Raw genomic sequence first — 26,819 nt, forward strand, 5'->3', positions numbered from 1 at the left:
CTGACTTTCCAATGAAAATAAAATAAATCTTAAAAAAATGTTAACTGAGTTCAGCCAACAACTATTGACATTTTCTCACCTTTTCTTCAGCACTCACCTTGAGTGGAATCCATCTTAGCTCTGATCAGCATCCGTAACCTTCCCACTTCTTGTCTTTTCAGTTCATCCAGCTTTGTCCTTACATGGTGACTTACTAAGTCCAGTTCTTTGCTTAATCTCCCACTCTATTCATAAAAAAAGTTAACTTTATCAGTAACATTCCATTTAAATGAAATGCAACACATTACAGATAAGGTTATAACAAAAAAGTATACCAAATAAAATACATTGGAGTAATTTAGGTAAATTTGTCATTATGCAAAAAGACAGCAATAGCATTTCTGGGGGCCTGCATCCTAACACACTGTGTTCAGCAGCTGCTTGAGATACCAGATTCTGACATAAGAGTGTCATTTTTAGTATAGGCTGTTCCATTTCCAATCCAAGTCCATGCTAACAAGCCCGGGAAGGCAGTATAAGATGGTCCAATAGTTGGACCCCTGCTACTCATAGCGAGAAGCGCAGCTGGAATTTCAGGCGCCTGGTTTTGCCTTGGCTCAGCCTTGGCAGCTGCTGCCAGGGAACTGAACTAACAGATGGATGATATTACACACTCTCTCCCAGCCTCTGACACTCCTTCAAATAAAATACATAAATCTTTTAAAAAGTGTATCTCTTTTCTTTTATACTTCTTTATATGTGCTCTTTTTGGAGCTGCTATATGGTGTAGCACATTAGCTTCTTCCTGCAATGCAGATATCCTACATAGGCACCAGTTCAAGTCCTGGCTGAAATACCAACACACATGGGAGAACAGCTGGAGATGGCCCAAGTGCTTGGGTCCCTGAACCCTCATGGGAAATTCACGAGAAACTCCTTGTCCCTGGCTTTCGCCTGCCCCATTTGACTGACTCAGCCATTTAGGGAGGGTATCAGTGGATGGAACATCTCTCCTTCTGTCTATGTAACTTTGATTTCAAATAAATAAAAATTTTTAAATCCTTTTAAAATAAATAAATAAATAAACAATAAAAAATAAAAATTTTAAAATCCTTTTTTTTTTTTTTAAGATTTTTATTATTATTGGAAAGCCGGATATAGAGAGAGGAGGAGAGACAGAGAGCCACAACGGGCCGGTGCGCCCCGATCCGATGCCAGGAACCTGGAACCTCTTCTAGGTCTCCCACGCGGGTGCAGGGTCCCAAAGCTTTGGGCCGTCCTCTCCTGCTTTCCCAGGCCACAAGCAGGGAGCTAGATGGGAAGTGGAGCTACCGGGATTAGAACCGGCGCCCATATGGGATTCCGGGGCTTTCAAGGCGAGGACTTTAGCCGCTAGGCCACGCCGCCGGGCCCTAAAATCCTTTTAAAAATTTTATTGAAAATTCCGATTTACAGAGCGGATATGCAGAGAAAGATACTCTGTCTGCTGGTTCATTCCCTAAGCGGCCACTATGGCTGGAGCTGAGCCAATCCAAAGCCAGGAGCCAGCAGCTTCTTCCAGGTCTCCCATGCAGGCGCAGGGTCCCAAGGCTTTGGGTTGTCCTCTATTGCTTTCCCAGGCTACAAGCAAGGAGCTGGATGGGAAGTGGAGCTGCCAGGATTAGAATCAGCTCCCATATGGGATCCTGGTGCACGCAAGGTGAGCATTTAGCCACTAGGTTCTTGTGCCAGACCCATAAATATATATTTAAAAACAATGATAAAAACATAATATACAATCCTTCTACAGAGCAATATTATTCAGTCACAAAAAATAATGGAATGCTGACACACACACAGCATGAAAATGTTACACCAAGGCAAAGACCTCAGACAGAAGAGATCATGTGGTATATTTTTACTTTTATAGGAAATGTCCAGAACAAGCAAATCCCTCTTCTCAGTTACACCTTAAATGTTGGCATAATCTCTACCAGGGAGGTTGACTTTCCTCCCTCACCCACTGCTCCACCCTGAGCCCTGTGTCTGTCCTCTATATCCATCTAATATATTTTACACTCACCACATAGCCATCCTAATCATGTCTTTCTGGGTATGACTTTCTCGTGCACACTCCTTAACGACTGGGATGAGTCTCATCTTATATCCCAAGGGCTCAGTTCAGTAGCTAGCTTGCTCAGATATTGTTAATTTCTTAATTACAGTTACCTTTATTTCTTCTATATCTGCTTTTTGGAGCTTTTCTCTAAAATGGTTATCTGTTTCCAGCACATCAATCACTTGCTTGAGATATTCATCATAATAAAGTCCAGTGTCCTTCAAAGCAAGAAGCAAACAATGACATTTCTGAAAGTTGTGTGTATGTGAATCTAAAGATTCCAATCTGAAAAACATTTTCTACCAAAATGGCATTGAGACATTGAGACATTTCTACCTCCCCGTACCCTCCCCCCATGGTGGATTCCTCCACCTTGTTGCTGTATTACATTTCAGATTCACTCAAGATTCTTTCACTGCAAGCATATACCAGGCATAGAGTCCAGCATCTTATTGTCCAGATAAATTCAATGGTTTCTTGGGGAGACCATCTTACTTTGATGATTTCAACCATTATAGTGAAAAATGTATATTTTTCAAAGAGTTTTGTATACAAAACAAGTATCTTGTTTTATTTTTACATAAAGGTAGGTTTTCTATATAGTTTACACCTTGAGGATTTAAGTCATGATGTTAACTGATTTTTCCCTGGTGTCCATCTGTCTCCTTTGAATAAGACCCACTGCTCTCTGAGCTGATCAGCTCTACACATACTTTCGAAAAAAAATATTGTATTAATTCTTCTACATGCTAACAACTGTAAATAATATGAAACAGCATATGCTTGTCTAATACTTTTCTCAGTGCTATTTCAGGAATGGTTCCTAAATGTCCAATTTTGTAATAAATAATAGCACTATTTCAATGATAAATGTCCCATTCTATTTCACTTAGTTATATCTTCATTTTGCTTCGTCTCATTCATTGTAATTACGATTCTCTTAGTTGCGTCTCCTCCCATCTTACTTACTGGTGGTTCTATCTTGGCGCTTTCCACAGGTTGGCTGTTTTGCACTTTTGTCTTGTCTATGTCTATAGGCACAGCTTCAAAGGCAGTAAGCAGACATGTAACCACGAGAACACAGTGCTGTGGTACAATGGTCCTCCACCTCATCTGAAATAAAGGGGAATTACATAACATACTGTAAATATATACGTGCATTCCCCATGTCACAATATATTCAATTTCAAGAGGCTTAATCCAACAAAAAAAAACTAGAAAAAGAGTAAAAATATATAACATACCAAAGACAATATTTAAAGGAGAAATTTGTCAGCCAAAATTAAATCTGCTTTTGTGGTATGAGACTGCATTTAGATAATAACAAAAGTTTCAAATAAAGAGAATAAGGAACCCCAAACTGTACCCAAGAAGGCTTAAAAAGTTCATGGAAAATGGGATCAAACAATGCTCATTTTCAAAACCAGATTTGTAGCATATTTATTGAGATCCATTTTGCATGTCATAAAATTCACCACGTAAGGTCAGCATTAGAGCACGGCACGTGCGATGCCAGGCCCTGTGTTGGCGTGCTAGTTCAAGCCCCAGATGCTCTCTTCCCACGCAGTTTCCGTTAATACACCTAGGATAGCACCTGATGATGACCCAAGTACTTGGGACATCACCACCAATCCGGGAGATCAGAATGGAATTCAAGATTCTGGCTTTTGGCTGGCATCTCAGATTTGGCTATTGTGACCATCTGTGAAATGAACCATGAGATGGAAGAACTGTCTCCCAGCTCCTCACCTTCACCCTCAACTTTTCCCTCTCCTTCCTTCTCCCTCTGCTGTTATGAATTTCAAATAGATTTTTTTTTTAAATTCACCCATTTGGGCCCCACATGGTAGCCTATTGCCTAAATCTCTGCCTTGTATGCGCTGGGACCCCATGTGAGTGCTGGTTCATATCCCAGGTACTCCACTTTCCATCCAGCTCCCTGCCTTTAGCTGGGAAAGCAGTTGAGGATGGTCCAGAGCCTCAGGACCCTGCACCCATGTGGGACACCCATAAGAAGCTCCTGGCTCCTGACTTCCGATTGGCTCAGCTCTGGTTGTTGTGGTTATTTGGGGAGTGTGGGGAACGGAGTGCTGAAGCCGCTCCCTGGGATAGGAAAGCCGGAATAGGAAAGGCCGTCACAGAGTGGCGGCTGGCCCAGGGCCAGGAGGAGGGGTTGGTCTCACCAGCAGGTAAACAGGAACTCACAGAGATAGGCTGATGCCCTCGCTGAGATTATGTCATTGCTACTGGCCTATCAGGTATCGCCAAGTGGACACATAGGGAGAAGTGATTGGTGGAGAATGGTATAAAAGCAGCCGGTAAAAGTTAAGGAGGGGGGATGACGAGGAGAAAGACCGGGAGGAGAACGAGGGACGGGATGGGAAGAACGGGGCAGCAGAGAGGGGAAGAGGGGCTAAGATCTTCGGGTGGAAAAGCTATGGCACACGGGGAGGAAAAGTGGCAGAGAGGGGTACAAAAGCAGGACAGAAGCAGTAAGACTGACGGAGAGAAAAGTACGGGGACAAGAACGGGGGAAAGCGGCAGAGAGAGGGCTAGAGAAGCAGGGGGAAAAGCGAAGACCAACAGGGATAAAGGCGGCGGAGAGAAAGGGATAAATGCAGCCGCTTTTGGCAATAAGGGGTCCGGTTGTGGTTCCGGTTTTTCCCAGACCCTCCAGAATGTGCCTCGTCGTTAAAGTGTTGCTGCTGGGCGGCGACAGGGGAGTGAATCAGCGGGCAGAAGATCTTCCTCTCTGTCTCATTTCCTCTCCGTAAATCTGACTTTCCAGCTAAATAAATATCTTCTAAAAATTGATGCTACTGAAAATATTGTTCTCAGACTTCTCAGACTACCTGCAAATTTGTCAGAAATGAACTTTCTCAGGCTATACCCAAGAGCTCTGGGATGAGGCTCAGGGATTTGTTTTGGTTAAACTTTCCAGCTGGTTCCTACATGAACTCAACCCTGACCACCACTATTTTCCATGACACCAACATTGTGAGTAAATGTCTTTCATGATGAAATGTTCTAAGACATTGGCTCAATTATGCTAACTTTGGGAGTTTGTGATGGAATTCTATGCATCATGAAATATCTGATAGGATAATTTATGTCTCTATAAAATATCATCCCACTATAAATAACCTCCTCTTCCCCCACAGCTGTTTTTTTCTGAGAAATAAGGTTTATTTCTCATTCATGTATCATGCCCACCATACACACAGGTGTGTTTTATTTTTGCCTTGAAATATAATGAATGTCTTTTTTAAAAAGATGTATTTATTTTTATTTGAGAGGCAAATTTATAGGGAGAAGGAGAGACAGAGAGGAAAAGATCTTCCATCTGATGGTTTATTCCCCCAAATTGCCGCAATGGCCAGGCCTGAGCCAATGTGAAGCTAGAAGCTTGTTTTGGGTCTCCCACGTGGGTGCAGGGTCCCAGGTACTTGGACCTGCTTGGCTTTCCCAGGCCAGAAACAGAGAGCTGGATGAGAAGTGGCACAACCACTTTTTAAAATTGCATACTTTGGGCCCGGCGGCGTGGTCTAGCAGCTAAAGTCCTCGCCTTGAAAGCCCCGGGATCCCATATGGGCGCCGGTTCTGATCCCGGCAGCTCCACTTCCCATCCAGCTCCCTGCTTGTGGCCTGGGAAAGCAGTCGAGGACAGCCCAATGCTTTGGGACACTGCACCCGCGTGGGAGACCTGAAGGAGGTTCCAGGTTCCCGGCATCGGATTGGCGCGCACCGGCCCGTTGCGGCTCACTTGGGGAGTGAATCATCGGACGGAAGATCTTCCTCTCTGTCTCTCCTCCTCTGTGTATATCTGGCTGTAATAAAATGAATAAATCTTTTTTAAAAAAAATTGCATACTTCGATGTTTTTAGTATGTTCTCAGGGCTATATAACCATCACTATTTCATTTTAGAACATTTTAACCATCCCAACAAGAAACATCCTACCCATCTATGGTTACCTCCCTTTGTCTCCCTGCTCGCCACCTTTCTCCCTTACGTTCCATCTGTAGAATCTACCCACTTAGGACATTTCATACAGATAGGACCGCACAATGTATGGGCTCTCGTATATATCTTTTTCCACTTAGCACTTGTCTTCATGACTCAATAATTTATAACGTGCACCAGGACTTCATTCCTCTTCACCACTTTAAGACATTCCATTGTTGGGATACATCACGTCTTTTACCCATTCATCAACTGACAGAGTGGTGCTCTTTCTACTTAGGTCCATTTTGAACAATGCTGCAGTGAGCATTTGTGTTAAAACTATTATGTTAGGTCCCAGCACAATAGCATAGCAGCTCAAGTCCTTGTCTTGAACGTGCTGGGATCCCATATGGGCACCAGTTTAATCCCGGCAGCCCTGCTTCCCATTCAGCTCCCTGCTTTGGCCTGGAAAAGCAGTTGAGGACAGCCCAAAGCCTTGGGACCCTGCACTATGTGGGAGACCTGGAAGAAGCTCCTGGCTCCTGGCTTTGGATTGGCTCAGCTCAAGCTGTTGCGACCACTTGGGGAATGAACCATTGAATGTTAAATCTTCCTCTGTCTCTCCTCCTCTCTGCGTATCTGCCTTTCCAATAAAAAGATAAATAAATCTTTTTTAAAAAACTATTATGTTAGTATGATTTTAGTTCTTTGAGCTATATATCTAGGAATAGAAGTGTCGAGTCTATTTGGTAGCTCTATGTTTAACATTTTAAGGAGCTGCCAAGCTGTTTTCCAAGGCAACTGCACCACTTTACTTTCCCATCAACAATAAATACGGATCTGATTTCTTTGCTTTCCTAATGTCTTACTGTCATTTCTGCAGCTCTTTTTTTTTTAAGATTTATTCATTTTATTATAGCCAGATATACACAGAGGAGGAGAGACAGAGAGGAAGATCTTCCGTCCGATGATTCATTCCCCAAGTGAGCCGCAACGGGCCGGTGCTGTGCCGATCCGAAGCCGGGAACCTGGAACCTCCTCCTGGTCTCCCACGCGGGTGCAGGGTCCCAAAGCTTTGGGCCGTCCTCGACTGCTTTCCCAGGCCACAAGCAGGGAGCTGGGGAAGTGGAGCTGCCGGGACTAGAACCGGCGCCCATATGGGATCCCGGGGCTTTCAAGGCGAGGACTTTAGCTGCTAGGCCACGCCGCCGGGCCCTGCAGCTCTTTTAATCCTCTACCAAGTCTATCATGAATGAGAAAGCAAGCCAAGAGAGGAATGTGTTTGTGTTCATGAATGTGTATGTGTGCAATCATGCATGTGTGTGGATGTGCCCCCTGGCACCATCTCAAAGCGGCAAAGTCACAAAATGATTACAAAACCTACTCTAAAATACCTTTAAAGAAAGATTCGGGCTCGGCAGTGTGGCCTAGTGGCTAAGGTCCTCGCCTTGATCCCATATGGCTGCTGGTTCTAATCCCGGCAGCTCCACTTCCTCTCTATCTCTCCTCCTCTCAGTATATCTGACTTTGTAATAAAAATGAAATAAATCTTTAAAAAAAAAAAAGAAAGAAAGATTCAGGGGAGTCACCCCAACTAGGCTGCAGCTCCCACTGGTTTGAGTGAGGGCCAAGTATGAAGTGGACAGGATCAGGCTGGACTGCAACACCCATCGGTTCACGTGGAAGACAGGGCTGGAAACAGAACTGACCCAGTAACTGAAACAACCAGCATGTGCATTAGCTGATTGGGACGACAGACTGTGCCGGACCCTGTACTCACAAGCACACACAAGAATCAGGTCTAGGATCACCTCAGACGAAGTTTCTTTGCAGATCCCTCCAACTGAACTGCTGATCTCAGAAGCCCAACCATGAAGGGACTATGTGAGCCAGTGGATTCTGAAGAGATTTCATCGTGATTGAAACAGCGAGACTGACAGCAATCCAGAACTTTGGAACTATCAAAACTGCTTAAGCAGGACCCTCGGAGCATGCCCCACATCGGGGACCTGGGATGGGAGGGAGGCTGGGTGGGACTTCTCCCTTTGTTTCTCCCCTGACCCCAGACACAGGGAAAAAAGAATGATGATATTAGTGTGAAAACAATGGTATTACCCACTTTCCTGTAGCCCTTGACCTGTACCCTAAGTAAGTAAGATTATCAAAAGAATAAATAAATAAAGTAAAAAAGAAAAGATTCATCTTATTTGTAAAGCTGCGTTACAGAGAGAATGGCAGCAATCCGAGTTTAGGAACGAGGAACTTCCTCTGGGTCTCCCACACGGATGCAGGGATGGAAGGACTTGAACCATCCCTTGTTGCTTTCCCAGGCAGGATTGCAAGTGGAGCTGCCAGAACACAAACCAACACCCAAATGGAATGCCAGCACCATCCGTGGTGGCTTAGTCTACTTGCCATAGTGCCAGTTCCTCTAAAACATGTTCTGACTTTATGGTTCACACACATTTAACTGAATCCCAAGCTTATTATGAATAACAATAGAAAACATCTATCGAGTATTTGCTATGTAACAAGCAGTATGCTAAACATTTTTATGTTAATTCAGTTAAATCTAAACAGTAAACTTCTAAACTAAATGCTCTCTTCAATTTCAAGTACAGAGAACTCATACCTTTGCTTTAAGAAGCAGTATCTACTTAGAAATAAGTCATATGAGATATCTAAGAACTCTAATGAGAAAATTAGAACATGTTATTGTGAGATACCTTACAAGACACCAACAGTAGGAAGAACGTAGTGGGTTCAAAGATGACAAGTCATTGTTGTGAGGCTATCATTTCTAAAACTGCATCTAAATTCCAACGGGATTCCTAAGGAACTCAAGAATATGGAAGGGAAGAGCCCAAGGACAGTTATAACATTCTTGATACCAAATAGCAAGGCTTATTTTAAGCCCTTGAGATGGTGTGGTACCAGTACAGGGGTAGACAGACCAATGGAGCATAATCTGAGTTTAGAAACAGATGCACATATTTATAGATACGCCTTGTTTGTGTCATAGTAGCTCTCCTGAGCAGTGCTACTTGATCAATATCCATCTGAAACAGTGAAATTTGACCTCTCCCTCATATACCAAGAAAGGTTAACTTTAGAGGAATATCAGTTGTATAAACAGGAAATAATAAGACTTCTAGGACACAAGAGACTTGGGTTAGAGATAGGCTTCTTAAGCCAAACCCCCAAACCAGTAACTGTGCAGAAAAAGACTGATCAACTACATTTAGATTCAGATCTTCTGCTCATCCATGGAGAAATATTAGCAGTGTATATAAAGAACAAATAGATATGGAACAAGTAGAACTCCCTTATGCTATTGTGGTCTACTTCTAACTGGAACAGATAGCGTATTTATGAGTCATGTGTCTAGGTAAACAATAGAATATATTCTTTTGTGTCTGGCCTGTCTTGCATTTAAAATTTGTCCGTTGTTGTGACTGGCAGTGGTTCAGTCAGTTTCGTTGCTGTATAGTACTCCATTATGCAAAGAGACCACAATCTATTTATCCCTTCTATTTGTTAAAAGATGTTCAGATTGTTTCCATTTTGGACCTGTTATGGACAGTGCTACTCTGTGTGACCATTCCTCTGGGTTCCTATGGCAGTTGTAGGCCTAGTTCATCACTCAGCAGAATAAACATAGGGTATCTGTATTTCAGCTTTAAGTGATAACACCAGATTGTTTTCCACAAAAATTGCTTTGTTTTAGTTAGACACACACACAGACCACCTGAATCTAGTCATAGCAGTAAGTCAGAGAGCCAGATTTTACACCTGGGAGCGACTGCTCTAAGACCCAACTACATTTTTTTTTTAATTTTAGAAAACTTTTAATTAATTTACTTGAAAGGCAAAGTAACAGGGAGAAACAAAGATCTTTCATCTGTTGGTTCACTCCCTAAATGGCCACAATAGCTAGAGTTTACAGGGCCCGAACTTCATCCACATTTCTCTCACTCAGCATGTGGAACAGAAACCTGAAACTGCAGGTGATAATGGGAGGCCTCAACCAGCCACTAGGCCTTTTAAACCCAATCAGATGCACAAAGAATCTGCTCCTCACCATTTTTCTAAGTCGGGTCTCAAAGTAGGGTTCCTAGGTCAGCAGAATTGGCCTTTTCTGGAAATCCATCATAAACAAAAATTCTCCAAAGCTGCTCCAGATGTTCTAAACCAGAGACTAGGGAAGTACTTGATCAAGGCCCTGGGTGATTCTCACACACACTGATGTTTGAAAACTACTGCCCTTTAGAAACCATACTGTCCCTTTGCTCTATTATTTACTAAAACCAGAGATAAAGAGAATGCTTATCTCAACTCTGGCTCTATGTGGGAAAGAAAACAAGTTTCACGCCTAATAGTGAAGCAGAATTAAATCCAGATCTATATTTAACTCCAGCTGCATCAATCACTAACTATGGATTGCAGAGCAGTCAACTTTCTTAACTTCCGTTTTCTCACTAGTAAAAATAGAAGAATTTCTAAAGGAAATTTAACTAGACCTTAATATTCTTTCAATGCTTAATATTCTATTATCTACTTATTATTTTGAATGAAGTATAGCTTTTTTGTTGTTGTTGTTACTTGATCAGAAATATTAATAGAATTGTGGTCGCTGGTAGGCTAAGCCTCTGCCAGCGGTGCCAACATCTCATATGGGTGCTGGTTTGTGTCCCACCTGCTCCACTTCTGACCCAGCTTCCTGCTTATGGCCTGGGAAAGCAGTGGTGATGGAACTCGATCCTACATGGGAGACCCAGAAGAAGCTTCTGATTCCTGGCTTCAGACCAGTCCAGCTCTGGTCACTGCAGCCATTTGGGGAGTGAACCAATAGATGAAAGATCTGTCTTTCCCCTTCTCTTTGTGTAACTCTGAATTTCAAGTAAAATAAATACATCTTTAAAAAAAGATTTTAAGAAAATTGATTACATTCGTACCATTGTATTAAATGATTGAAGCATATGATTTTTTTTTCAAAGATTTATCTGTAAGAGAGAGGGTGAGAGACAGAGAATCTCCCATCCAATGGTTCAGTCCTCAGACAGCCACAAAAGCCAGGGCTGGCAGCCTCTTCTGGGTCTCCCATGTGAGTACAAGGGCCCAAGCACTTGAACTATCTTCCACTACCTTCCCCAGGTGTAATAGCAGGGAGCCAGATCAGAAGCAGGGCAGCCAGGACTTGAATGTTGCAGGTGAAGACCTAACCTGCTATACCATATTACAGGTCTCAAGGTATATGATTTATAAATGCCTTGCAACATCTGATTCTGCCAGTTTAAAAATAGACTGCCAGTTGGATCCATCATTGTAACTAGGCAAGTTATGTTGCCACCTGTATCAACATCCTGTGAGTGCCAGGTCAAGCCCCAGCTGCTCTGTTTTCAATGCAGCACCTGTTAATGTACCTGGAAGAGCAGTAGATGATGGTCCACCCCAGTGCTTGGGCCCCTGTAATACACATGGAAGATCTAGATGGAGTTCCAGGTTCCTGGCTTTGGCTTGGCCCAGCCCCAGCACTGCAACCAACTGGGAAGTGAATTAGCGATTAAAAGATCTCTCTCATTCTCTGTGTGCATTCTGCCTTTCAAATGAATGACTAAAATAATTTTTTTCTAAAAAAATATTATATTGATAGAGCAAGCAGGTATAACCCAAACTGGGCCAGGTTACAGCACCCACCAGCATAAATGTTGGTCAAGTCTGGGGGCAGGCCAGGCTACGCTAGTTCATAACACCCACTGCCAGACAGGAGAACTAGGATGGGCTGCAACACCAGCTAGTTCACATTAGGGCTGGGATTGGAGTTTGGCTGGGTGCTGCAGCACCCACCAGCATGAGCTAGAACTAGGGTCAGGCCAGGCTGGGCTACAATACCCGCTGAAAAATCCCTGAGGTGTTAAGGTTGAGGGGCGGCAAGCCTGCTAGAAAGGCAGTGAAGACTCCCCTGCTGAGCTACTGCTCTCATGAGAACTGGGACTATGCTAGGCAGGGCTACAACTCCTATTGGCCTGCATGTGAACTAGTTTGGGGAAAAAGCCAGGCTGGGCTAAGTATTGTATCTACTGGAGCATGCATGAGCCAGAGTAAGTGCAGGCTGGTCAGGCACTGTTGCAGCATCAGCTGACAAGTGCTGGGAATGGGGGAAAGTCCTGTCAGGCTAGACTGCAGAACCATCAGAAAAGTGCAAGATCTGGGGCTGGGAGTAAGCCTATTAGGGAAACTGCGGGTACCTCTCTGATGTGATGCAACTCCCACCGGTGAACAAGAGAACCGAGGCTGGGAGTAGACCTGGCAGGACAGGCAGTATCTCCCAGCAACCTAAGTGTGGGCTGGACAGGCAGCATCTCCTAGCAACCTAAGTGTGGGCTGGATAGTGGGGTAGCTTAAGCTGAACTGGCTACAGTCTGACCTAGCCCCAGCTTTTACAGACGTTTGGGAAGTGACCCAGAAGATGGAAGACCTCTCTCTCTTCTCTCTATCCCTTTACCCAGACCGTCCCTCTCTTTATTTCAAATAAACAGATTGATCTTTTAAAAAAAATACCATAAATAGTGAATTTTAGAATGTGTGAATCATACTTCAATTTTTTAAGGAATAAAAATAGAGCAAAAATCCAAGCTCATAAAATAAAATGTGAAGAAAAAAGCATAAGTTGAAAATCACTACCTTTTAAATCAAGCTTTATAATATTTCATAATTATTCATATTTTTCTATTGTTAATTCTATCTGCTTGTTCTACCATTGCTGGAAAAATATAGGAAAAGCTTACACTATGATTTCTGACAGATCTGAGATTTTCTAGCATTCTGGTAGATTTAACCTTTTATGACATTTGAGTGACCTTTATATCCCAACGTGCTCTACCCCTATTTTATTTGATATCATTTGGCTAATCCAGTTTTCCTTTTGTTAGCATGCTAGTATACAAACTTATGTATATCAAAACTTATCCATGCACATCCTCACCACATATATTGCTTTTTTATCATTTCTGATCATCTCTGCCTTCTCTCTGGAGTACATTCTCTGTTTCTATATAATAATTACCTTAAGTGATATTATGCTGAATTATAAGACAGATAATTCCTCAGTTTAACATCTCAGAAACCAGGGGTGTCTTTCAATAAGTGGAATATTAAAATTGTGTTTGGACAAGTAGCAACAGCAGAATCTCTTCTACCTGCACATATCTGGACCTTATCATAATCATTCCTATTGCCATAACTGTAGGATTCTTTGCAATTAACACTTTAAATGGCTTTAAAAAGATTAAGGTATGAATTAACATTAAAATGAAGATTTTTTTTATAAGCCTAGAATTTAACCATCAGATATTAGTGAGACAAATATTTGGTATTACAAATAACTGTTTTACTTTTTCTTATAAAGAAACAAGTGAGACTTCACCAAGTGAGTAGACATAGTTCTCTATCCAGTCTAACTAACATGCTGCATGGGAAGACACAGGTCACACAACTCAAGAAGTCATTTCAAAGTAGTCAAATCGGGACCAGTGCTGTGGTAGAGCAAGTAAAGCCACTGCCTGCAGTGCCGCCATCCCAAATGAGCATTAGCTGAAGTCCCAGCTGCTCTACTTCTGATCCAGCTCCCTGCTGCTGTGCCTGGGAAAGCAGCAGAGGATGTCCTGGTGCTTGGGCCTCTGAGCCTGAGACCCAGAAATTCTGGGCTCTTGGCTTCGGACTGGCCTAGCTCCAGTCCTTGCAGCCATTTGGAGAGTGAACCAGCAGATGGAAGATCTCTCCTTCTCCCATAACTCTCTATCTCTGTGTGTGTAACTCTGCCTTTTAAATACATAAATTATTTTAAAAACTTTTAAAATATTTAAAGAAAAATTCAGCATAAGAAAAAAAGGAATCAAACCATAAATAATCATCTAGGAATGCTTTAACCAATTTATTTCACTTTAATTTCTGTTTATGTGCATAAAAATAATGTTGGAAGAATCTATGGTATGTCTAAATTAACCTTGAAAGAAGTATTTCAGTAAATACAAAATGTAATCGTATAAGCTCAGTGTCTTAGCTGTCTCTTCTCTGCATTGCATACAAGGCTGTGTTGATGCTAAGGTTTTTAAGTCAATGAAAGAACACATCTTGACTTTGAAATCTACCAACTTCTTAAAACTTTCCATTAATCCTGACTTTCGAAAAAAAATTTACATTTATTTTGTTATTAGAAAGTCAGATTTACAGAGAGAAGGAGATACAGACAGGAAGAACTTCCATCTGCTGGTTCCCCAAATGGCCAAAATGGCCAGAACTGAGCCAATCCAAAACTAGGAGCCAGGAGTCTCTTGTGGGTCTCCCATGCAGGTGCAAGGTCCCAGGACCTTGAGCCATCCTCGACGGCTTTCCCAGGCTACAAGCACGGACCTGGAAGGGAAGCAGAGCAGCTGGGACTAGAACCAACACCCATATGGGATCCTGACACATGCAAAGTAAGGGCTTTAGCCACTAGGCTAATGCACTTGGCCCTATCCTGACTCTTTAGTACATATTTTCACTTCATCTTTGCTTTTTTATTAATTGCTGGAAAATTTTTGAATATGCTTTTTCTCCTCCACTAATTTCTAATCTTTTTAATGCTTATTCTAGACATAATCTGGGCAAATTAACTGAAGCATTTACTATACTGCTTAGTAAGTCCTCAGTAAATGCCAACTGTTACATAACACAACAAAAAATGGAACTAGGTAGAAAATTGATAATAAGTGTCAAAGATAAGCTTACACATTTTTCATAAACTGAAAAGCACAAAAGCAGGAGAAATGGGTGGTAAGAAGAAGCAAAAAAAAAAAAAAATGATGAAGCTGACCTACTTTGCCTCCATTCTTGGGTAAGACCAACCTCTTCTTTCCCTTACTCTCTTCTTCCGTAAGAAAGACAGAGACCTGAGGCTAGCAACATGGTATTACCAGGCTAATCCTCTGCATTCAGTGTCAGAATCCCTGATGGGTGCTAGTTCGACGCCTGGCTGCCCCACTTCCAACCCAGCTCCCTGCTTATGACCTAGGAAAGCAGTGGAGGATGGCTCAAGTCCTTAAAGATCCTGGCTCCTGGCTTCACACCTGGCTCCTCCTGCTGCAGCCACTTTGGGAGTGAACCATTAGATGGAAAACCCCCATCTCTCTCCTTTTCCCTGTAAAATCTGCCTTTCCAAGAAATTTTTAAATTTTTTAATTAATTAATTTTAAAAAGAGATTAAAGAGGAGATGACATGAACTGGGCTGAACCAGTAGACTGAGTTGAGCCAGGACAGGCTGACCATTTACGCTCTAAACTAGACGCATATGAAATCCCAAGTCCAGACTGGCATTGTAGGTCAGCAGCAAAAGTCATCACTTTCAATGCTGGCATCCCATCCACACATAGAGTGCCAATTCAAGTTCCAGCTGTTCCACTTCCAATGCAATCTCCTGCTGACGTAGCTGGAAAAGCAATGGAAAATGGCCCAAGAATTTAGGCTCCTTCCACTCCCATGGAAGACCAAGATGGAGTTCCTGGCTCCTGGTTTGGGTCCAGACCTGACTTGTGGCCATTTGGGAGTGATCAGTAGCTACAGGATTCTGTGTGCGCGTGCATGCGTGTGTGTGTATCTGCCCATCTTCGTCTGTCTCTCCCCCGCCCAACCTGTTGTTCTGCTCTGTCTCTCAAATACATAAACAAACCTTTAAAAAGAGAGAGAAGTCCTAAATCATGCGATCTGGACACATGGAAAACACTGATGCAAAAGCATCACAGTCTCAGGGAAAGCGGCAAACTAAACAGGGCTCCCAAGCTGCTCTCAGTAGGCAGCAGCTACAAAATAATTTCCCTTAATTTCCAAGTCCTTAAAGGAAGCACATTTCTTTTTCTCTGTCTTCCCAAGTCAAAATTCCCATTCGTCCACAGCAGCAGATTTCCAAGTTGCCGATTCACAAGAATAGGTTCCAGATTAAGTTTACTTGTTGTTAGTGGTGTATGTAGGTTTAGGGGTGTGTGTGCATGCATGTGCGTGTGACCCTGCACACACTTGGGAGATCTAATTTCCTGGTTGTTGATTGTGGGGTAAGAGATCCCAAAACTTTTAAAAGAATGTTCAAGAGCAGGTGTTTAACAAGGTAGTGAAGAGGCCAGTTCAATGACCATGCTGTGCCTTAGTGGGGTCCATGCCTGCAGTGCCAGCATCCCCCATGGGTTCAAGTCCCAGCTCCTCTATTTCCAATCCAGCTCTCTGCTAATGTGCCTGGGAAAGCAGTGGAAACGGGCCCAAATCCTTGGGCCCTGCATCCATGCAGGAGATCCAGGAGAAGCTCCTAACTCCTGGCTTCAGCATGGGCCAAATATAATTGTAGACACTGAGGAGAGAACCAGCAGAAGAAAGATCTGTTTGTCACTTCCATCTCTGTTTTTCCCTCCCTTTCTCTCTCTCTCTGTAACTCTGCCTTTCAAACAAATTAAATAAATCCAAAAACAAAGGAAGGAAGGAAGGAAGGAAGGAAGGAAGGAAGGAAGGAAGGAAGGAAGGAAGGAAGGGAGGGAGGGAGGGAGGGAGGGAGGGAGGAAGGAAGGAAGGGAGGGAGGGGGAGAGAGAGAAAGATAGAAAGAAAAAGGAAGGAAGGAAAAAGGGGGGAGAGAGGGAGGGAGGGAGAAAGAAAGAGGACAGTTAAGACTCCCACCTCCCTTGTCCTACATCAGAACTCCTGGGTAGGATACCCAGCCCTACTCTCCACCACAGTTCCCTGTTTATGTAGACTCGGAAGGTAACGATAATTGCAAAAGCATTTGGGCTCCTGTCATTTATATAGAGGCATGGATTGAGTTGGGAGTGGGGAAGATATTATAAGCATTTGAGAAGCTCTCTCTCTAACTCAAATAAATTGTTTTTTTAAAATGGTCATAGATGGGACGCAGCGCAACAGCCTAGCAGCTAAAGTCCTTGCCTTGAATATGCCAATACCCCATACGGGCTCTGGTTCTAATCCCAGTAGCTCCACTTCGAATCCTGCTCCCTGCTTGTGGCCTGGGAAAGCAGTGAACGATGGCCCAAAGCAGTGGGACCTGCAACCACGTGGGAGACCTGGAAGAGGCTCAGGGCTCCTTGCTTCCGATCAGCGCAGCACTGGCCACTGTGGCCACTTGGGGAGTGAATCAACAGAGAGAAGATCTTCCTCTCTGTCTCTCCTTCTCTCTGTATATCTGACTTTGCAATAAAAACAATTAAACCTTCTTTTAAAAATGGTCATAGGCAAAAGCTTAAAACAAACACAAATACTCAGGGCCAACACTGTGGTACAATTAACCCACTGTTTTGTATGCTGCCATCCAATATCCAGTGAGGTTCAAGTCCAAACTGCTCTTTTTTTTTTGTAAGATTTATTTATTTTTATTGGAAAGCCAGATTTACAGAGAAGAAGATAAAGAGAAAGATCTTCCATCCACTGATTCATTCCCCAAATGGCTGCAACAGCTGCAGCTGAGCTGATCCAAAGCCAGGAGTCAGGAGCTTCCGGGTCTCCCACGTGGGTACAGGGTCCCAGGGCCTTGAGCTGTCCTTGACTGCTTTCTCAGGTCACAAGCAGAGAGCTGGATGGGAAGTATAGCAGCTTGAATACAAACCAGTGCCCATATGGGACCCCGGTGCATGCAAGGTGAGGACTTTAGCCACTACGCTATCGCGCCGGGCCCCCAACTGCTTTGCTTCTGATCCAGCTTACTACTAACGTGCCTGGGAAGGCAGTGGAGGATCACCAAGTACGTGAGCTCCTGCCATCCTTGTAGGACAGCCTGGTGGAGTTCTTGGCTCCTGGTGTTTGGTCTGGCCCAGCCATGGCTGTTGTAGCATCTGGCGAATGAACCAGTGGTCAAAGATTTCTCTTTCCATATGTGTATGTGTGTTCTTCTCTTTCTCTGTCACTCTGCCTGTCAAGCAAATAATCTTTCTTAAAACTAGTCTGTCCTCTGTTCCTCTCACAGTCTTTTTCTCTTTCCCTCAACCCTTCCTCTTGCTCTTTCCCTCTAGTATAATGTTGAACAGAAGCACACATTCTCTAATCTCCCATACGTTAATAATTGGACATTCATTTATGCATAGAGACCTATGTTGTACCTAGTAATAGACTAGAAGACAGAGTGAAGTGAGAGACACATGTTCCCTACCCTCAAAGGGTTTCAATCTAGTGTGATGTAGGTTATTCAATCAGCAAATGCAATTTGTTTACAAAGCTAATACACAGCATGAACTTATCTCTGTCCATCGAAAAAAATTAAGTTATTTAAATGGTATTCAGGTGATTTAGAATGCTAACTGCCTCCTGGAAACAAAATTAGGCTGTTTTTGTAGCCAACAGGCTCCTGATAATTTTTTATCATGGTTCCAGATTGGGGTAAAAATGAAATAGAGGGCCCGGCGCCATGGGCCTAGCAGCTAAAGTCCTCGCCTTGAATGCACCGGGATCCCATGTGGGCGCCGGTTCTAATCCTGGAAGCTCCACCTCCCATCCAACTCCCTACCTGTGGCCTGGGAAAGCAGTCGAGGACGGCCCAAGGCTTGGGACCCTGCACCCACGTGGGAGACCCGGAAGAGGTTCCTGGTTCCCGGCATCGGATCGGCGTGCACCGGCCGTTGCGGCTCACTTGGGGAGTGAATCATCGGACGGAAGATCTTCCTCTCTGTCTCTCCTCCTCTTTGTATATCTGACTTTGTAATAAAAGTAAATAAATCTTTAAAAAAAATGAAAGAGACATAGAAATAAATCAATTACAATATTTTGTCTCTACATGGTAACAGAAAAAACATGCACAATCTTGGAACAATCCAAATATACTTTGTAGAAATAAAATCATCCCTAACTGTAGGCAACTGCCTAGGTTAGCTTGTATTTAAATGAATGTTACACTGCTGGGAGAAAAGCAGCCAGTAGCTGGGAGGCATTCTGGGCTGGGTTAATGCTAAATTTGTGTTACCATACCAGTGTGCCAGAATACTTGCTTATCTTCTTTTTTTAAGCTAAGTGGGTTATGCAGGGAACTCCGGGTAGGGACATGCCACCCGGGCCCCCAGATTGTAGGGGGAAGGGCAAGTGCTGCAGATTGCCCAGGGAAGGGGGTCTGGGAACATACTGGAGTGTGAATAGCTGAGGGCAAGTGTGACACAGAAGAAATGATTTCTGGGGTCTTCCACTGACAAGGCCACAGCACTCACAGGTAAGCCAGGGAGCTAAGATGGAGAGTTTACACAGGACGAGGTGGGCAGGGAGAAATGGAGGGTATGTCTGTCTGGTCAGGCCAAAGTACCCACCCACATGAAACACCTGGGCTGGGCTAAATAGCATGACCTGCCACCTGATGAGGGATGTAAAAGCTGGGACTGAGGGGCACAGTACCCATCTGCAAGTGTTAGAGTGGAGAGTAAGCCACATCAGTGGGGCCGCAGCACCTACAAGCACATGAGGAAACAGGATCTGGAGGTAGAATCTACAGGGGACTTGTGGGTTCACCTCTATGTTATTACAGAGTCAAGTCTGAGGTCACCCTAGGCAAGATTTCTTGGGAGACTCCCTGACTCAGACTGCTGACTCAGACCCTGGTCAGGGAAAATCAGAGGATGTGTGGTCCAACCTTGGAGTGCATGAATTGGGACTGGACCTCCTCAGTTGCTGATGTCTGTGCGGTGGCCAGCATGCCCAGATGCATATGGGGGAGTGGGGCGCGGGGTACGATAGCCAGCTCGTCTAGGCCAGCAGGGGACACTGAGTGCCTCACCACAAGATGGAAAGTTCTCCCGGTCAAGCTTTGCAGCATGTTCCTGGGTCTGTGGATGCACTAACGTGGATTTTGTCAACCAACAGACCTTGTAAAGATTTTCTCAAACCTGGATCAACGAAACCAACAACTACTGAAACCACTGAAGTCACACTCTCAGAACACTCTTCCCACATCAGAGTCTCTTGGGCGTCATCAAATGACCATCCCCCGGGGTGCTGATGTAGTTTGTCAGCAAGCACCAGCCCTCCTCCCTTTCCTCCCCTGCAGACACAGGAAGGGAAACAAAATTTAAAACATTTGGCCCCCACTTTCCTCCACACATGATCCTCACCATCCTAATCAGATGCCTACATGAGCACGCATCCCTCTCAACTATGTCAACATTTTAAAAAGAAGATTTAAAAATTATTAAGAAGAAATAAAATTTTAAGTCACTCTTAATCTCCCTTTTGAACACATTCTAAAGGGATAACTAAATCTTAAATTTCCTCCATTTCAAGTTCCAGTCCCTGATTTTCAGTTTGCTTTTCTCAGAACTACTTATTTCAGTTTTTTATTTTTTTCTTTTTTTTGATAAGTCTAGTGACAACTGAGCAATTTTACATGAGAAATGCAATAGTTACCAAAAAAAATCTACGAGGAAATAAAATATTGGTGTGCTTAAATAAGATAACCAAGGGTTGGTAATAAGAGAAACTCTCAAGACACTAAATAATTAAGTAGTTAAAAATACTTTTAAGTAGCTAAAAAGGTAAAAGGGCATCTGTAACCATACTAAAGTTAAGTAAACTTCGAGATGATTCACATTTTTCAACATAATTTTATTTCCTAAGAAATACATATGTGATGCCTTTAAGATAACCTGTTTCTGTCATTTTAGGGCTTAGCTTATAGCATATGTCTCAATAAACGTTAGCTCTTGTTAACATAACCATAAATTGTACCAAAAAACGTCTATCGTGCAATTATGAATAGCTTTCTGAAACAACCACAACAGATCCCCAAACAAGAAACAAAGACTTCTCTAGTGAATTATGGGATACAAATTAAGACAGATACATAATATATTAGAGAAAGGTTATTTTCTCTTGCAAGTAATGATCAGACTTCAAGTTCTGCCATGACAAATTATTGAAGGTTCTATAAATGGTTGTCATAGCCTACAAATCTCAGAAAAAATTCCACGTTTTGTGAGAGACGTGTGTGTTCCTGCCAATATCTAACCCTTCTTTTCCTCCTCAGTAACAGAAGCCCACTTTTTTTTTAGGGTAACCATGCATACAGCCACATTCCCGTTTCCTTGTAGCCAGGGATTTGAAGTCTTCTTAATAAGAGAGGTTATGGCTTTTTATTTGCTTTTGCTTTGCTGCCTGGAACTTGCCCGTGATAGTTGGAGCTCTGGTAGACATCTTGTACTGTGAGAACCAGGATTGTACCTTTAGGAATAGCAGATCAAAGAACAGCAAGAAGCTTATGAAGCCACTACACCTGTCCTTGACAGCCTCCTTCAAGAACTCTCTTACATGAAAAAAATAAGTAAGTGTGTAAATAACCATTGAGTCTGTTTTTGCTTTTTTCCTTCCTGTGCCTTGTTACTGGTGATGGAAGTTTGTTAGTTTGTTTCCCCCTAAACAAATGCGATTCTTAACTGAGTTCTTACCTTCAGACAGGCACAGAATTGTTATCTCCTTTTCACAGATGAGGCAACTGAGATCCAGAGAGGTAAGATGACTTGCACAAGATGAAATCAGCAAAGAGGAGAATCTTGGCTCCTAGTCCAGTGTCTGTTCCTTAGAAACTGACGCTTAATAAGTTCTGATAGGAAAAAAAAAGATAAATATAAAAATAAATGTAGCCTTAGAAGAATGGTAATGTGATACGACAGCGTAAACATTTATCACAAAGTATGTCAAGAAACAGTACCAAAGTTTTATGATGTGCAATAGACCAAAGTAGATTAGATTCCAGTGGGAAGGAGAAATTTAGAAAATAGAGAGTCTTAGATGAGAATTAACAGACTGATTTACTATAACCAAGTTTTACCATACTCTAACTCTTAAATAATCAAGAATAATTAAAGGCTTATTTTTATCAGCAATAAGACTTCAGAATTTAGGATCATCTTTCCTGTTAAATCTATAACTAGATCTTTCTTCATTCTCATCACCACTTAAAAAATTAATCTTGGTCCCAGTTTGACACAAAAATCAATAAGACAAAATGTAAGTTCTTTTATTAACTCCACCACCTAACTGTAAAAAAGACAACTAGCCTACATGCAAACTTATCAGTAAGCATAATCAACTACTTCTAAGCAGTTTGTAAATTAAAATTAATGTTCTCTGGGATGGATGTTCGGCACAGCAGTGAAGCTGCCATTTGAGGAGCCTCCATCCCATGTTGGAGTCCCAAGCCTTCATTACATTTCCAATCTACCTTACTGTGAATTCACACCGAGAGGCAGCACATGAAGGCTCAAGTGCTTGGGTCCCTGCACCCATGAAACAGACCCAGATGGAGATTCAGACTCCTAACTTCGGTCTGTTCTAGCCCAAGCTATTAAAATCACTTGGGGAGGGGCCTGTGTAGTGAGATAATTCTCCACTCAGAGGCACTGGGATCCCATATGGGTACCTGTTCAACTCCCAGCTGCTCCACTTCCCGTCCAGCTCCCTACTTGTGGCCTGGGAAAGCAGTCGAGGACAGCCCAAAGCCTTGGGACCCTGCACCTGTGTGGGAAACCTGAAAGAGGCTCTTGGCTACTGGCTTCAGATCAGCACAGCTCCAGTCATTGTGGCCACTTCGGGAGTGAATCAACAGATGAAAGATCTTCCTCTCTGTCTCTCCTCTCCTGTATATCTGACTTTGCAATGAAAATAAATAAATCTTTAAATAAATAAATGGATAAATAAAATCACTTGGGAAATGGACCAGCAGATGGGAACTCCTCTCCCCACCATTTTTCAAATAAGTTAACAATGTAGTATTTTCAAATTTTAAAAACTTACATGTTAATTTTTAGATATTATATTTAACAAGATCATGTATGCAGAAGAAATGATCATATATACAATTGATTTTGGAAAGTATATGACTTGTGGGCCCGGCGGCGTGGCCTAGCGGCTAAAGTCCTCGCCTTGAACGCCCCGGGATCTCATATGGGCGCCGGTTCTAATCCCGGCAGGTCCACTTCCCATCCAGCTCCCTGCTTGTGGCCTGGGAAAGCAGTCGAGGACAGCCCAAAGCTTTGCGACCCTGCACCCGCGTGGGAGACCTGGAGGAGGTTCCAGGTCCCGGCATCGGATTGGCGCGTACCGGCCCATTGCGGCTCACTTGGGGAGTGAATCATCGGATGGAAGATCTTCCTCTCTGTCTCTCCTCCTCTCTGTATATCCGGCTTTCCAATAATAAAATCTTTAAAAAAAAAAAAAAAAGGAAAGTATATGACTTGTAAACACAGTATGATTGAAAAGAACAGCTGCAAATTTTCCCTTTTACTTACAAACTGCTTAGCTCTCCAGGTCTTGAGTCTCCTACCCATAAGATCTATATTATTAGTTCTTCACAGGTCAGAAATAAAGAGGCGCAAAAAATCAACTTGTACAATGCAAGACAATAATAAAAAGTCAGAAACAGCAATGTCCTTATTTTGAACATGAAATACACACACATACATATAAAAATCTGTTCTAGAAATAAAGTTATAGAACTTGAAAAGCAAGACTAATTTTGAAAGTCTTCATGGTAGTTCTCCTGTGATCACCTCGGGCAAGGCCTTGAGGAAGCCAGAGGCCAATGACGGGAGCACTTCTAACAAGACAGGAACACATCTTCCCCTCAGCCATCAAAGCTGAGCTGCAGCAAGAGATCTGGGTTTCCTTCCCTAAGGCATTGCCCTAAACCAGAGAATTGGGTGGCTTTTCCTTATTGCCAGTATCATAATTCTGATGGCAAAAAGAAAAATACATGGCTTCTGAATTTCTCAAAGATAGCACTATAGAAGCAACAGGTAACCTGGTGCCCATCTCCATGTTTCCCTTTGCAAATAAAAGTCAATGGGGATGTGAGGTTCAAAATAAAACATCAGGTATACAACCAACTGATCTTGGCTCCAACCTGTCCAGTGGAAGCCTGAGTATTGTACTTAGCATCTCTGATGTCCACATCACTAAAAAAGGACACAAATCAAGGAAACTATTTTATCTTTTTTTCCAGTATGAATAATAGGTTGCAGGTGTTGTGGCAGAGAACATTAAACTGCCACTCCAGAGCCTCGTTTGAAACAGATTGCAATATGATTGATAACAGGCTTATAAAGAATAGAAAGTTTCTCATCATTTAATAAACATTTAACAAAGTTGCATGTCTCCATTACTTACATTTACTATATTTCAGATAAGTTAAATACAATACATTAAAAAGCTCTGGCAAAAAAAAAAAAAAAAGCGTGGAACTACTTTCTCAGTTTCTATTAGGCTGCTTTAGAATTTTTAGAATCAGGGAGTTCTTAGACCAGCAACAGTCTCAGAGGTAATCTAATTCAGCCTTTACATTTATACAACATTTTGAAAAAATACAAAGAAGTTCACTAACTTAGCCAGATCCCTGGCCAAGATCATTAGATCTTGGAATTAGAATTAGAACTGGCAACCGAACTTGAACTGTGGCTATGCAACAAGGTGGAGGAATCCACCATGGGGTGAGGGTTTTGGGAGGGGAGAATCCCAGTACCTATGAAACTATGTCACATAATACAATGTAATTAATAAAAAAATAATTTAAAAAAAGAATTAGAATTGGAATCTACTTGTAAAATTCTAATGCACCATACTGTCAATTTTTTTAATTTTTTTTAATTTCAGACTAAAACTCATTAAGGTGAATGAAGTTTTTTTTTTTTAAGATATTATTATTTTTATTGGAAAGCTGGATATACAGAGAGGAGGAGAGACAGAGAGGAAGATCTTCCATCCGATGTTTCACTCCCCAAGTGAGCTGCAACGGGCTGGTACGCCGATCCGAAGCCGGGAACCAGAAACCTCTTCCGGGTCTCCCACGCGGGTGCAGGGTCCCAAAGCTTTGGGCCGTCCTCAACTGCTTTCCCAGGCCACAAGCAGGGAGCTGGATGGGAAGTGGACCTGCCAGGATTAGAACTGGTGCCCATATGGGATCCGGGCGCATTCAAGGCGAGGACTTTAGCCTCTGGGCCAAGGCGCCGGGCCCAAAATAAATAAATCTTAAAAAGAAAAACAGGTTTCTAATAATTTCAGATAATTTATGCAAGGATAAACTTCATTCACCTTGGGCCCGGCGGCATGGCCTAGCGCCTTGAAAGCCCCGGGATCCCATATGGACGCCAGTTCTAATCCCGGCAGCTCCACTTCCCATCCAGCTCCCTGCTTGTGGCCTGGGAAAGCAGTTGAGGACGGCCCAATGCCTTGGGATCCTGCACCCGCGTTGGAGACCTAGAGGAGATTCCTGGCTCCTGGCTTCGGATTGGCACAGCACCGGCCGTTATGCTCCCTTGGGGAGTGAATCATCGGACGGAAGATCTTCCTGTCTCTCCTCCTCTCTCTGTATATCTGACTTTGTAATAAAAATAAATACATCTTTTTTAAAAAAACTGCTTATTTATTTATGTATTTAAAAAAGATTTATTTATTCGTTTGTATTTGAAAGGCAGATTTTATAGAGAGAGAAGAAGATAAACAGTGAGCAAAAGATCCCATCTGGCAGTTCACTCCCCAAATGTCCACAAATGGAGCTTCCTCTGGGTCTCCACATGGGTGCAGGGACCCAAGAATCTGAGCCATCCTTCTCTGCTTTTCCCAGGCCACAAACAGTGAGCTGCATTGGAAATGGAGCAGCCAGGACACCAACCAGGGGCCATATGGGATGCTGGCTCTGGCAGGTAGAGAATCAGCCTGTTGAGTCACTGTGCCAGCCCCATTAGGGCTGACAACTAATTTAACACATTATTAAATACAAAAGTAGTGAATTTCCCCTTTCAAGTCTTGTTAGGAAAAGCTAATCATGTACTACATCAAGTAACATCAACTCAATGTTTCACAATATCTGCCTTAAAGATAATTTTCAACACACTGTAAAAATTTTTTTAAAGATGTATTTATTTTTATTACAAAGTCAGATATACAAAGAGGAGGAGAGACAGAGGAAGATCTTCCATCCGATGATTCACTCCCCAAGGGAGCGCAACGGCCTGTGCTCTGCTTATCTGAAACCAGGAGCCAGGAACTTCTTCCAGGTCTCCCACACGGGTGCAGGATCCCAAAGCTCAACTGCTTTCCCAGGCCACAAGCAGGGAGCTGGATGAGAAGTGGAGCTGTCAGGATTAGAACCAGCGCCCATATGGGATCCGGGCGCATTCAAGGCCAGGACTTAAGCCACTAGGCCACGCCACCGGGCCCTCACACTGTAAAATTTTACTTTTGATTATTTCTATTAAATTATCCTCAGAGGCATATTTTACACATCCCAGTCAAGAGGGTCCTTACAAGGTGGGAAGCAATTTTAAAACAAATTATTCTAAATAACATAAAACTAGGTTGGTGTATCCATTGAGATACAAAACACACATCCCTCCACACCACCCACCCACCCCAAAAAAACACTGGAATTGATCATATTATTGAGACTCTGTATTACTGCCCAGAATTAATGAGTATTTTGCAAAGCACCCTAATTTCCCTAAATGTTCACTTTCACTGAAGTACACCTTGGCTAAAAGCATGCAGAAAAGGTATATACAAAGTGTAGAATATGCACAATAAGCAAAGAAAGGCAAACACAATAGAAATCAGACTGTTAGAAGATAAAGGTGAAATTACAATAGCGAATGCAGAGTAACCACATGGAGGCAAAAACGAATTTCTGGGAAAGTAAGACCACAGAGTTGGGAGATTAAACTGAGCAAAACACCCTCCTATTTACCCCAGTAACAAATGATACTATTTTAGATTTGATCTCTACAGCTTTTAATTCCCTTGATTTTA

At 42.8% G+C, this 26,819-nt stretch overlaps 1 protein-coding gene across 3 annotated transcripts in view; it reads right to left on the reverse strand.

Annotated features, from left to right (window-relative positions):
• The window catches only part of NUCB2 (nucleobindin 2), a 136,687-nt gene that overhangs the window by 20,589 nt on the left and 89,279 nt on the right, over positions 1–26,819 (reverse strand). For all 3 annotated transcript variants that reach the window (XM_058663291.1, XM_058663289.1, XM_058663290.1), the window contains 4 exons: positions 21,467–21,621; positions 3,047–3,190; positions 2,188–2,295; positions 98–224 (listed from right to left, as the gene is read on the reverse strand). In XM_058663291.1, the coding sequence (XP_058519274.1) occupies positions 98–224; positions 2,188–2,295; positions 3,047–3,190 (379 nt within the window). In that variant the 5' untranslated portion in view covers positions 21,467–21,621. The remainder of the gene's footprint in view (positions 1–97; positions 225–2,187; positions 2,296–3,046; positions 3,191–21,466; positions 21,622–26,819) is intronic.

The sequence above is a fragment of the Ochotona princeps genome, chromosome 4, assembly GCF_030435755.1.
Source record: "Ochotona princeps isolate mOchPri1 chromosome 4, mOchPri1.hap1, whole genome shotgun sequence".
NCBI classification, from domain to species: domain Eukaryota; kingdom Metazoa; phylum Chordata; class Mammalia; order Lagomorpha; family Ochotonidae; genus Ochotona; species Ochotona princeps.